This window comes from Emys orbicularis, chromosome 7 (genome assembly GCF_028017835.1).
Source record: "Emys orbicularis isolate rEmyOrb1 chromosome 7, rEmyOrb1.hap1, whole genome shotgun sequence".
Taxonomy (NCBI): Eukaryota; Metazoa; Chordata; order Testudines; family Emydidae; genus Emys; species Emys orbicularis.
The window spans coordinates 67,843,613-67,856,321 of NC_088689.1; the positions used below are offsets into that span (position 1 = coordinate 67,843,613).

The 12,709-nt window shown below is 52.1% G+C and overlaps 1 protein-coding gene across 1 annotated transcript in view; it reads right to left on the reverse strand.

Annotated features, from left to right (window-relative positions):
* TUBGCP2 (tubulin gamma complex component 2) overlaps window positions 1-12,709 on the reverse strand; it is a 90,284-nt gene that overhangs the window by 17,721 nt on the left and 59,854 nt on the right. Inside the window, exons 13-14 of the mRNA XM_065407949.1 lie at window positions 7,315-7,443; window positions 1,320-1,440 (exon numbers count right to left, since the gene is read on the reverse strand). Coding sequence (XP_065264021.1) covers window positions 1,320-1,440; window positions 7,315-7,443 — 250 coding nt within the window. The remainder of the gene's footprint in view (window positions 1-1,319; window positions 1,441-7,314; window positions 7,444-12,709) is intronic.

The window sequence follows — 12,709 nt, forward strand, 5'->3', positions numbered from 1 at the left end:
AAAGGAGCTGCCGTTTCCCGTAATTTCTAAATCTCAGTGATCCTAATTCATGGAATACCAGGTAGGGAAAAACTGGCCCAAACAGTCCCAAAGTGTGATTAAGAGCCAGTTCTGTGCTCCATACATGTAGTGCAATATATGCCTTATTGAAATCAATGGAAATTTTTCCCAGATGCTTGGGGAGGTCTAAGCCCTTGCTGACAATTCCCTTACAAGACTGTATCATGCCTTTAATAGCAAATTAGTGATTACGATGATTCTGTTTCATAACTGACTGTCATAACAAAAGCAATGTATATGTCACCCAACCTTCCTGACCAAAAGTCTAGTCCTCTGGACCCTCAGGGAGAGTGGAGTGAACATACAAAAGAATTCAGAGAGATGATTAGTCATAGTCACAGTCAGAGAGTCAGCCAAAGCTCTGCATCAGTGATTCCTGGGTATGTCTAAAACCTTTGCATCCCAGTACTCTGGGACCATTCTCCCCTCATGCAAAGGAGTTGCAATCTTTCTTCTGTTCCTGTTATTTTCTTCTCTCTTGGTAGATGGGATCCAGCCACTGCTGGCACCATGTCACATGGTGGTGTAAGCAGGAGCTGGAGCACAGAGAAAAGTGTGGTTCTAAGAGAGGAAAAGCCTTTACTAATAATAAAGCTGGAAAGTGAAGAAGAAGAGTCAGCACTACTGTAGTGTGGTGAGACCAACAATTTTAGCCCTGTGTCTGCCTGCACAGCAACAGCCTCTGGAGGAATAAATTTTGGAAAGAAAAAGAGCTACTTTTGTGGGTCTCCCACACCCAAAATTGTGTGTTGCAAACTCTTCTGCAGGAGTTAACTATTCTCCTAGCAGGTTCTGGTGCACAAACACATACAAAAATCAAACTAGCATTGTAAACTTCAATCACTGGAACAGCCACATGCCAAGGGACAACATTACTAGGGAAAGTCACTCCAATCTAGACTTCTAAGAAGGCAATAAAATAATGGGGAGTAAGACAAGTGTCCTTCTGGAAAACTCTTGTCTGGATCCGGTATCTTCCCTTAGCTGCCCCTCCATAAGTCTCTTTCCTTTCTAGGCAGAAGCACTGTCAGGCTTCTGATGTTATCACCACAGGAACAGCACTTAAAGAATTCCCAACAATCTCTTCTGGCGCAGTAAGTGTGGGGAATACAGTAACTGTTTTCCGGAGAACAGTACATTTAAATATTTACTTTAAGTAACTGAAATCTGATTTTTTCTTAAACAAAAGGGATAAGAGTAACAGTTCGGTGACTTGGGACTCTTGTCCAACTGGCCACCGGTCAAATCACTAAACTCACCGATTTCAAGTTTTTCTCAAGGATATGCCATGTAGGTTCCATCACTTCAAACATCATATAATACTGGATATTCTGTACAAAATTCAACATCCGCTGTCGTAGTGTGAAAGCACCAGCAAACCTGAAAGAGGCAACAAGCAGCAAGCTCAGAGATGGCAACGTCACTGGGAGTTGACTTTAGAGAGGCAGGTGAAGCACAACAGAAGACAACCACCCAGAAGACAGGAAATAAAATGTTTACTCACCTTCTCATAACTTGTTCTTCGAGATGTGTTGCTCACATTCATTCCAATTATGTGTGTGCATGTCGCGTGCACAGTTCACCAGAAGGTTTTTCCCTTAGCAGCATCCATTGGATCGGCTCTGGAGCCCCCTGGAATCGCGCCTTCATGGCACCACATGTAGGGCCCTGCCGACCCGCCGCCTCTCCAGTTCCTTCTTGCAGGATACTCCGACAGAGGGGAAGGCAGGTGGGGTTGGAATGGATATGAGCAACACATCTCAAAGAACAACAGTTATGAGAAGGTGAATAACCATTTTTTCTTCTTCGAGTGCTTGCTCATATCGATTACAATTAGGTGACTCCCAAGCCTTACTTAGGAGGTGGGGTTGGAGTTTATGGAATCGCTGATTAAATCACAGCCCGGTTGAACACTGCATCGTCCCTGGCGTGCTGGGTGATTGAGTAATGTCAAATGAAGGTGTGGACTGAAGACCACATAGCTGCTCTACATATCTCCTGGATTGGTACCAGGGCCAGGAAGGCCGACGAAGATGCCTGAACTCTGGTGGAGCGTGCAGTCAGAGCGGGGGGAGGGACCTTTGCGAGATCGTAGCAAACCCGGATCCACGACGATATCCTTTGTGTGAACACTGGGAGGCCTTTCATCCTGTCCGCTACCGCAACAAATAGCTGATTTGACTTGCGGAACTGCTTATTTGTTCAACATAAAAAGCCAATGCATGCCGCACATCCAAGGAAAGGAGCTCTGCTCGCGGCTATTGGCATGGGGTTTCGGGAAAAAGACCGGAAGGACTATGTCTTAATTGGCATGGAAATTCGAGACCACCTTCAGAAGGAACACCGGGTGAGGTCGCAGTTGCACCTTATCTTTGTAAGAAATGGTATATGGGGGGGTGGGATGTGAGAGCCTTGAGCTCGGACACCCTTCTGGCTGATGTTATTGTAACCAAAAAGGCCACCTTGTAGGAAAGGTAGAGAAGGGAACAGGTCGCTAGGGGCTCGAATGGGGGCCCCATCAGCCTCGAGAGTACCTAGTTGAGGTCCCACGTGGGAGGTGGGCTGCTGAATATGAGGATATAATCTGTCCGACCCCTTGAGGAACCGCCGCACCATTTCATTACTGAAGATGGTGCGTCCATGCTCTCTTGGGTGAAAAGCTGAGATGGCAGCCAGGTGAACCTTTACTGAGGAGTGAGACAAGCCCTGCTGTTTCAGCTTTAGGAGGTAGTCCAAGATAAAGGTGACCGATGATTGTGCTGGAGGGATACGACTCTGCGAGCACCAAATCGCAAAACTCTTCCACTTGGCTAAGTAAGTCACTCTAGTTGAAGGTGTTCTGCTACCCAGAAGAACCTCTCTAATGGGGTCTGAGTATGTGAGCTGTAGCAGGTTCAACCACGACAGACCACTTGTGATTGTGAAACGACCTGCTGAGGTGGTCTGCTAGGTCATTTTGTGACCCTGGAAGACAGGACACTTCCAAAAGCATGGAGTGTGCTATGCAGAACTCCCAGAGCTTGAGGGCTTCCTGACACAGGGGAGAGGAGTGTGCTCCCCCCATCTGTTGATCTAAAACAGGGGTCGGCAACGTTTGGCACGCGGCTTGCCAGGGTAGAGCACCCTGGCGGGCCGGGCCAGTTTATTTACCTGCTGACGCGGCAGGTTCGGCCGATCGCGGCCCCCTCTGGCCACGGTTCGCTGTCCCGGGCCAATGGGGGCGGCGGGAAGCCGCAGCCAGTGCTTCCCGCCGCCCCCATTGGCCCGGGACGGCGAACCGCGGCCAGTGGGGGCCACGATCGGCCGAACCTGCCGCGTCAGCAGGTAAATAAACTGGCCCGGCCCGCCAGGGTGCTTACCCTGGCGAGCCGCATGCCAAACATTGCCGACCCCTGATCTAAAACATCACTGTTGTATTGTCTGTCAGGGCCGATATGCATTTGCCCTCCAGGAGAGGCTGAAAGGACTGACATGTCAGTCAGACTGCCCTGAGCTTCCTTACATTGATGTGAAGCATCAGTTCCTCCTGAGACCAGAGGCCCCGAGTTCTGTGCTCCCCAAGGTGTGCCCCCTACCCCATGGCCGAGGCGTGTGTGGTCAGACATAGGGATGGACAAGGTTTGGAAAACGCAACCCCTGCACACACCAAGTGCAGGTCGAGCCACCAGTGAAGAGACTTGAGAACCTCCGGTGGAATGGTAATCACCATGTCTAGACTGTGCCTGCTCGGTTGATACACCAATGCTAGCCAAGCTTGGCGAGGTCTGAGTCTGAGCCTCACATGTTGCATTACATATGTGCAAGATGCAGAGTTTTAAGCAACTCCTTACTGTGGTTATAGGGAATCATTTGAGGTCCTGTATGATGTCGTGAATGGCCTGGAAGCGGGATTGAGGCAAGAATGCTCTGGCCTGTGTTGAGTCTAGCACTGCCCCTATGGACTCTATTCTCTGAGGAAGGGTGAGCGTTGACTTTTGAGTGTTTAGGAGGAGGCCCAATGCATTGAAGGTGGATCTTATGAGGGAGACATGCTGATCCACTTGTGTTCTGGACTGGCCCTTGACTACCCAGTCATCTACGTAAGGAAATACCTGAACCTGCCTTTTCCGCAGAAAAGCAGCTATGACGGACATACATTTGGTGAACACTCAAGGTGCTGATGATAGGCCAAAAGGTAGTACTGTGAATTGGTAGTGGGAACTCCTGACTGTAAACCTTAAGAAGCACCTGTGGGGCAGGATTACGGAAATGTGGAAGTATGCGTCCTTCAAAGTCGAGGGCAACGTACCAATCTCCTGGATCCAGGGAGGGGATGATAGTGGCCAAAGAGACCATTTGAAACTAGTTTCTTCATGAACTTGTTGAGATTGTACGGGTCCAAGATGGGTCTGAGGCCCCCTTTTGCTTTCGGTATTAGGAAATACCAGGAGTAAGTGTCACAGGTCTAGTATGGGTCTGAGGCCTCATTTTGCTTTTGGGATCAGGAAATAGAGGGAATAAGACCCCTTCCCTCTGTGCAACTGCGGATCTTCCTCTATGGCTCCCAATTGTAGGAGATACTGCACCTCCCAAAGGAGAACTTCCTCATGAGAGTGGTCCCTGAAGATGTATAGGGAAGAGAGTGGGAAGGGGGGTGTAGTGAGCCGGTGTGGCACCCCTCCATCTCCGACAGGGCCGAGCTTCCTCCAACCCCAGCGTGGGCGGAGCCACCGGGTCCGGGGCCCGCCCCTCCGAGGTCACGGCCCTGACCCGGAAGTATAAAAGCCCGCCAGCAGAGCTCAGTGAGGCCCAGACCGCCAGAGAGAGCAGACGTCCCGGGCCGAGCTCCCGCTTGGGAGACAGCCGCAGGCCGCGAGCCGCCTGCTAACGCCCCGCGCCGGTCAAGCCTCCCTCTCGCCAGGTACCCCGAGGAGGACTGGCCCAGCCTGCCCCGGACCCGTTACCCCGAGGAGGACTGGCCCAGCCTGCCCCGGACCCGTTACCCCGAGGAGGACGGGCCCAGCCTGCCCCATGCCAGCTACCCCGAGGAGGACGGGCCAAGCTTGCCCCGGACCAGCTGCCCCGAGGAGGACGGGCCAAGCTTGCCCCGGACCAGCTGCCCCGAGGAGGACGGGCCAAGCTTGCCCCGGACCAGCTGCCCCGAGGAGGAGTCAAGCCTGCCCCGTGCCAGCTACTCTGGGGGAGAGCTGCCGGACCGGCCCCCAAGCCCCGCACCGGAGGAGCCGATGCTGCTGGACTGGCCCGAACCCAGCATCGCCGCCGAGGTAAGCCCCGAGGGGGAACAAGGAAGTATCCCGGGGGTAGCCGACCCCGGTCAGGCTGCAGAGGCCTGTGAGCCGATGTCAGTGTGTTTCGGTCAGGATACCCCACTGACCGGCAGCGACAGTAACCGCTACTAGGGCCCCGGGCTGGAACGCAGTGGAGTGGGTGGGCCTGCGTTCCCCCCTGCCACCCCACCCGGGTGGCAGGCTTCCCCCTCACCCGACGCTCAGGTGTAGGAGCCTGGGCTTACCTGAACTGCTGGATTGCTCAACCCCTGCCCCAAAGGGCTTGAGCTGTGACTGTTTGCGCCCCGCCCTGACCCAGGGCCTGGGTCCCTTAACTGCTTGTTTGCTCAACCCCTGCCCCAAAGGGCTTGAGCTGTGACTGTTTGTGCCCCGCCCTGACGCAGGGCCTGGGCCCCTTAACTGCTTGTTTGCTCAACCTCTGCCCCAAAGGGCTTGAGCTGTGACTGTTTGTGCCCCGCCCTGACCCAGGGCCTCGGCCCCTTAACTGCTTGTCTGCTCCGCCCCTGCATCCAAGGGCCTGAGCTGGGACTGTTTGTGCCCCGCCCTGACCCAGGGCCTCGGCGCCTTGACTGCTTGTCTGCTCAGCCCCTGCACCGCAGGGCCTGGGCTCCTTAACTGTTTGTTTGCTCAACCCCTGCCCCAAAAGGGCTTGAGCTGTGACTGTTTCTGCCCCGCCCTGATCCAGGGCCAGGGCCTGCTTAGACGGTTAGTTAGCGCTCAGCCCCTACCTAAGGGCCTGAGCTCCTGAACTGTGAGCCGCTCAGCCCTTACGTAAAGGGACCTGAGGTGGGACTGTCTGCACTTTAGTGAGCCGGTGTGGCACCCCTCCATCTCGGAGGGTAGAGCCCCGGCTCAACCCTACTACAGGGGGATAGAAATGAACTAAAGGGTTTATCCCAATTCCACTGTGCTTCAGACCCACTGGTCTGTGGTGAGTAGGGTGACCAGATGAGATGAAGAAAATATCAGCAAGCCTCTGAGTGCGACCCCCCCTTATACATTAAAAACACTTTTTTATAAATTTAACACCATTATAAATGTTGGAGGCAAAGCTGGCTTTGGGGTGGAGGCTGACAGCTTGCGACCCCACATGTAATAACCTTGCGACCCCCCGAGGGGTTCCGACCCCCAGTTTGAGAACCCCTGTCCTAGTGGCAAGGTGTGAAAGCAAAATAGTGTGGCTGCTGAGGACAAAACTGCTTTTTCTTTGGGACGGGTATATATGTGCCCAAAGATCTGAGTGTTGACCTGGAGTCTTTCAGACTATGTGGCTTGTCATGTAGCCTGCTTGGAGAAAAAGGGATGAGCCTTCAAAGGGAAAGTGTGTTGGACCTCGAGGGAGACTAATGACTGGAGCCATGAACATCTGTGCACTGAAATGGCCAATGCCATGCCCTAGCAGCAGAGTCAGCAGCATCCAACCCCACCTGAAATGAGGTTCTAGCCAATAACTTTCCCTCATCTAGCAACCAAGAAGTCCTTGTCTTGCATCCTTTGGCAATATGTCTATAAATTTTAATATATTGTCCCAGAAGTTAAAGTCATAGTGCCCCAGCAATGCCAGCTGGTTAGTGATCCTGAACTGCAGGCCAGCTTTCTGCCAAACAGGTTGAGTGTTTTAGCATACTTTGATTTCGGGGTAGACACCTATTTCCCTGTCATCTTTCTTATTGGGGGCTAAGACCACCAGAGATCTCACCGAGGGTGGGTACACTTTACTAATACTTTACTAGCACTAAATTATCTTTAAAGAATAATAACCATTAAGTACAAGGTCTGAATTAATCAGCAGGCTTTCTATCAGATGCTGAAATGCTGCTTAAAACAACTGCAGTTTGCTCTTCGCCTGGCAAAAGCACGTACAATGACTTAGCGAAGGGACCAGAACAAGGGACATTTAAAATGTGTAACCACTAAGAAGAAAAAAAACTTCACAATACTCCAGTAGGAGAAAAAAAAGCCATACCACTTAGCTGAATGTAGTGAGTACTCCTTAGCAGCCTTATTGCTGATCCAAACATTGCACAACTGTCTCTCCACGTGCTTGCAATAGAACATGTGTCTGAAAAGCATCTGGTATCTGGTTAAAGCTTTCCTGGAAATAGAACACAGGAAGAACGAAGATAATAAAGATTAAACCCCATTCTAATTAGCAGACAAGATAAGGTTGCTCTATATACCACACATAATATAAAACCACCAAAGCAAGGAAATAAAAAGCTAAGGCGTCTAACATGACATACATTTTACTCCTCCACCCAGAGATGCACTACTCACCACTAAAGCAACCACAATCATAATTGCCCCAGTAGTGATGCCAGCCTTCCAGCACCCCCTCCTCAAACTCCCCAACACCATGAACAGCCAGACAGCCCCCTGCTCCCGACTGTTCTGCACAGTTCTGAAAAAAACACACTCATGCCTGTCTGGGGAAGGAGTGCTGGAAGGCTGGCAGATGCCAAAGCATGCAGCATTGCACCAACGACACTAAAAACTAGTGTTAATGCTTCTACTTTTCACCAAGATTTTTAGGAGAAAAAGGAGAAAGACATGGCCAAGGACCAGGCTCTGGACACAGTGACAGTTTCCTCTACTTGCTGTCAATGCACTAAAAGGGGGAACAGAGGTGGGTGGGGCTGGCACTTCTGTTAATATCTTTGGACACCAAACGTTCAGTGTCACAAAAAGGCCCTTGTGCCCCACCCAATAGATGCAGCTTTCTGCAGAGTTCTAAAGCAAGGCAGCAGAGACCTGCATCCCAAAAGCAGAAACATGAGGGGACCATCTCACAGAACATTTGCTTTTTAAGTATAGCCCTCGTAACAGAACAGACTTTAGTCTAGAGCCTCTCCAACGATAAAAGAAAAGGGTCAGACACCTGGAGGCTGTGATACTTTTGCTGACAGTACTTCTCCCAAGTACGCAGCTCAATGAACTTGTTAGCCAGTATCTAGCTCTAACTTAAGCCTAAACCCCAGAGTATGGATCTAGTTTACACCACACTCACCTTTAGAGAGCAGAAATATTGTCTTATAAGCATGAATTTTTTTTTTAAAGTCCCACAAGCCTGTTGATTTTTAAAAGGTGAGGCCCAGATTAAAGGATATACCATTTTGGTCATTTATTAACAGCTAATTGTGGGACCCCAGGTGAACTCATTTTGTTCCTTCCTGTTGAAAGAGCAACCTCCTGTCTGTTTGTGTGTCACAGGCAGGACTGCCAATGTAACACTGACAGACCCCAGTTGTCAGGATCGAACCTGGGACCTCTGGAGCTAAATACATGAGCTCTACTGCATGAGCTAAAATCCATATGGCCCTTAGCTAAAGCTGTAGAGTAGACTCAATCTCTCTCTTAGTGGTCTTGGTGCCACTAGCTGGGACAGAGCACCACACCCAGGAGGTATGTGGGTTACACCAGCACTTGCTAATGAAGGCAGGAGATTGTGCCGCAGCTTAAGTGGAATTTTCAAACTATCGTAAAAGACGGTTACTCACCTTTGTGACTGTTGTTCTTTGAGATGTGTTGCGCATATCCATTCCAATTAGGTGTGTGCACGCCGCGTGCACGATCGTCGGAAGATTTTTACCCTAGCAACACTGAGTGGGTTGGCTGAGGCGCCCCCGGAGTGGCGCCCTTATGGCGCCGGATATATGCCCCTGCCAACCCAGCGCCCCCTCAGTTCCTTCTTGCTGGCTACTCCGACAGAGGGGAAGGAGGGCGGGTTTGGAATGGATATAAGCCACACATCTCGAAGAACAACAGTTACAAAGGTGAGTAACCATCTTTTCTTCTTCGAGTGCTTGCTCATATCGATTCCAATTAGATGACTCCCAAGCCTTACCTAGGCGGTGGGGTTGGAGTGAGATGTCGCGGCGTGAAGGACCGCTGAACCAAATGCGGCATCACCCCTGGACTGCTGCACTATCGCATAGTGGGAAGCAAAGTATGACCAAGTTGCTGCCCTACAGATCTCCTGTATGGGTACGTGAGCCAGGAAGGCGGAGGACGAAGCTTGAGCCCGAGTGGAGTGGGCAGTAAGATGTGTAGTTGGGACACCAGCCAAGTCATAGCACGCGTAGATGCATGATGTAATCCAGGACGAGATGCGCTGGGTGGAAACCGGAAGGCCCTTCATCCAGTCTGCCACAGCTACGAACAGCTGGGTCGTCCTCCTAAAAGGGAGTGCAGCTGCTGTTCTCGTCGAGAAGCGTGCGGCTTCGGATAGAAGACTGGAAAGATGATGTCTTGGGTTGACATGGAAGGCAGACACCACCTTAGGAAGGAAGGCGGGGTGTGGTCGCAGCTGTACCTTGTCCTTATGGAACACGGTTGGGTCCGACGTGAGGGCTCGAAGCTCCGACACACGTCTCGCCAAAGTGATGGCGACGAGGAAAGCTGTACAGGAGCGAGCAAGTGGCCATCGGCTTGAACGGGGCACCCATGAGTCTGGATAGGACCAGGCTGAGGTCCCACATAGGTGCCGGATGCCGAATTTGTGGGTACAGACATTCCAATCCCTTGAGGAACCTGCTGACCATGGGATTGGAGAAAACCGAGTGCCCATTTTCGCCTGGCGGGAAGGCCGAAATCGCTGCTAGGTGTACTCTGATGGATGAAACTGCCAAGCCTTGCTGTTTCAAAGACAAGAGATAGTTTAAGATGGTAGGTACTGGTACCTCCAGAAGGGGAGTATTGCTCAGGGCACACCAGCAGGAGAAACGCTTCCACTTGGCCAAATACGTGGACCTAGTAGAGGGCTTTCTGCTACCCAAAAGTATGTGCTGCACCGAGCGGGAGTAACGTAGCTCAGATTGAGTTAGTCATGCAGCATCCATGCTGTGAGATGGAGGGATTGCGGGTCCGGACGACATAGTCGGCCGTGTTCCTGAGTGATCAGGTCCGGCCACAACGGGAGTGGAAGTGGGGTGGTCACCGACAGATCGAGGAGAGTGGTATACCAATGTTGCCTGGGCCACGCCGAGGCGATCAAGATTAAGCGGACCATGTCTCTGCACAATTTGAGAAGGATCTTGTGGACTAACGGGAATGGAGGAAAGGCGTAGAACAGGTGGTCTTTCCATGGTATCAGGAAGGCCTCCGATAGGGAGCCCGGGGAGTGCCCCTGGAGAGAGCAGAACACCTGGCACTTCCAATTCTCGCGAGAGGCGAAAAGGTCTATGTGGGGAAACCCCCAATTCCGGAAAAGAGAATGGATAACGTCCAGGCGAATCGACCACTCAGAAAGGATCTGCTGAGGTGATCTGCCAAGGTGTTTTGGACTCCTGGAAGAAACGACGCCACCAGGTCAATCGAGTGGGCTATGCAGAATTCCCACAGGCAAATGGCTTCCTGACAGAGGGGGGACGATCGCGCTCCCCTTTGTTTGTTGATGTAAAAGATGGCCGTTGTGTTGTCTGTGAAAACTGCGACACAACGACCCTGAAGGTGTTTGCGGAACACCTGACACACCAGGCGTACTGCTCTCAGTTCCTGTACGTTGATGTGCAGGGATCTCTCTTGTGTGGACCAAAGGTCCTGTGTGCGAAGGTCCACAAGGTAAGCGCCCCAGCCCAGAGATGATGTGTCTGTGGTTACGACCAGGGAGGGCTGTGGGGCATAGAATGGCATCCCCCCGCATACCGAGTTGGGGTTCAGCCACCAGACCAGGGAGGTTAAGATTTCCGTCGGTACCATGAGCACTGTGTCTAAATTGTCCCGGCCCGGGCGATACACGGATGAGAGCCAGGCCTGTGTGGCTGGAGGCGCAGTCTGGCATGTCTGGTCACGAAGGTGCAAGACGCCATGTGTCCCAGTAGACCGAGGCACGTCCGTGCTGTCAAGGTCAGGAAGCTTTGGAGGCCGTGGATAATGCTCGCCATGGACTGAAAGCGGGCATGCGGTAGGCATGCCCGGGCGAGATTTGAATCCAGGACTGCTCCGATGAAGTCTATTCTTTGGGTCGGCTCCAAAGTGGACTTTTCGACATTGAGCAGCAGGCCCAGCTGTCTGAACAAGCTCATGGTGAACTGAACATGAGATTGCACCTGGAGCTTGGAGCGACCCTGAATGAGCCAGCCGTCGAGGTACGGAAACACTTGGATCCGATGTCGATGGAGTGAGGCAGCTACGAGGGCCATACACTTTGTAAATACCCTTGGTGCAGTGGATAGGCCGAAGGGAAGGACAGTAAATTGGAAGTGCTGTTGGTTGACCAGGAAGTGCCTGTACAGCGGGTAAATCGCTATGTGGAAGTACGCATCCTTCATGTCGAGGGCGGAGTACCAGTCTCCAGGATCCAGGGAAGGAATAATGGTCCCCAGGGAAACCATGCGGAACTTCAACTTTACCATAAATTTGTTGAGTCCACGCAGGTCCAGAATGGGCCGCAGCCCCCCCTTCGCCTTGGGGATTAGGAAGTAGCAGGAGTAAAACCCACTGCCCCTCAGTTCCTTTGGAACCTCCTCTATAGCTCCGATAGTTAGGAGCATTTGGACCTCCTGTAGGAGGAGTTGCTCGTGAGAAGGGTCCCTGAAGAGGGATGGGGAGGGAGGGTGGGAAAAAACAAATTGAAGGCGGTATCCACTCTCCATCGTGTGTAGGACCCAGCGGTCTGAGGTTATGCGGGACCACGCAGGGAGGAAATAGGAGAGGTGGTTGGTGAAAGGTGGGGAAGGATCCTGTAAGGAGACTGGTGCTCCGCTCTCGGGCACACCTTCAAAAGTTTTGTTTGGGCCCCGCCGATGGTTTAGGGGGGTCCTGGTTCTGGCCCGTCTGAGGACCAGATTGTCTCCTCTTACCACCCCGGCCGCGTCTTCTAGAGAAGTCCTGTCTCGGCCGGGGGTTAGGGCAGGTGCGCTGTGATTGGGGTCGGAAAGGCCTACGTTGCGTCACCGGGGTATGCATGCCCAATGAACGCATGATGGCCCAGTTATCCTTCAGACTCTGGAGTCAGTTGTGTCTGAAAATAGACCATGGCCATCAAAGGGCAGGTCCTGGATAGTTTGCTGCAGTTCCTGGGGAAGACCGGACACCTGCAGCCACGAAATGCGGCGCATAGCTACGCCCGAGGCTAGAGTCCTAGCCGCCGAGTCTGCCGCATCTATCGAGGCCTGCAAAGATGTCCTGGCTACTTTCTTACCCTCCTCTAGCAAGGCCCCGAACTCCTCCCTGGACTCCTGAGGAACAAGCTCCTTGAACTTTCCCATCGAGTTCCAAGTATTATAATTATAATGACTCAAGAGGGCCTACTGGTTAGCCACTCTGAGTTGTAGGCTGCCAGTAGAATAGATCTTGCGGCCGAATAAATCCAGGCGTCTAGCGTCCTTGGATTTAGGAGCGGGAGCTTGTTGGCTGTGTCT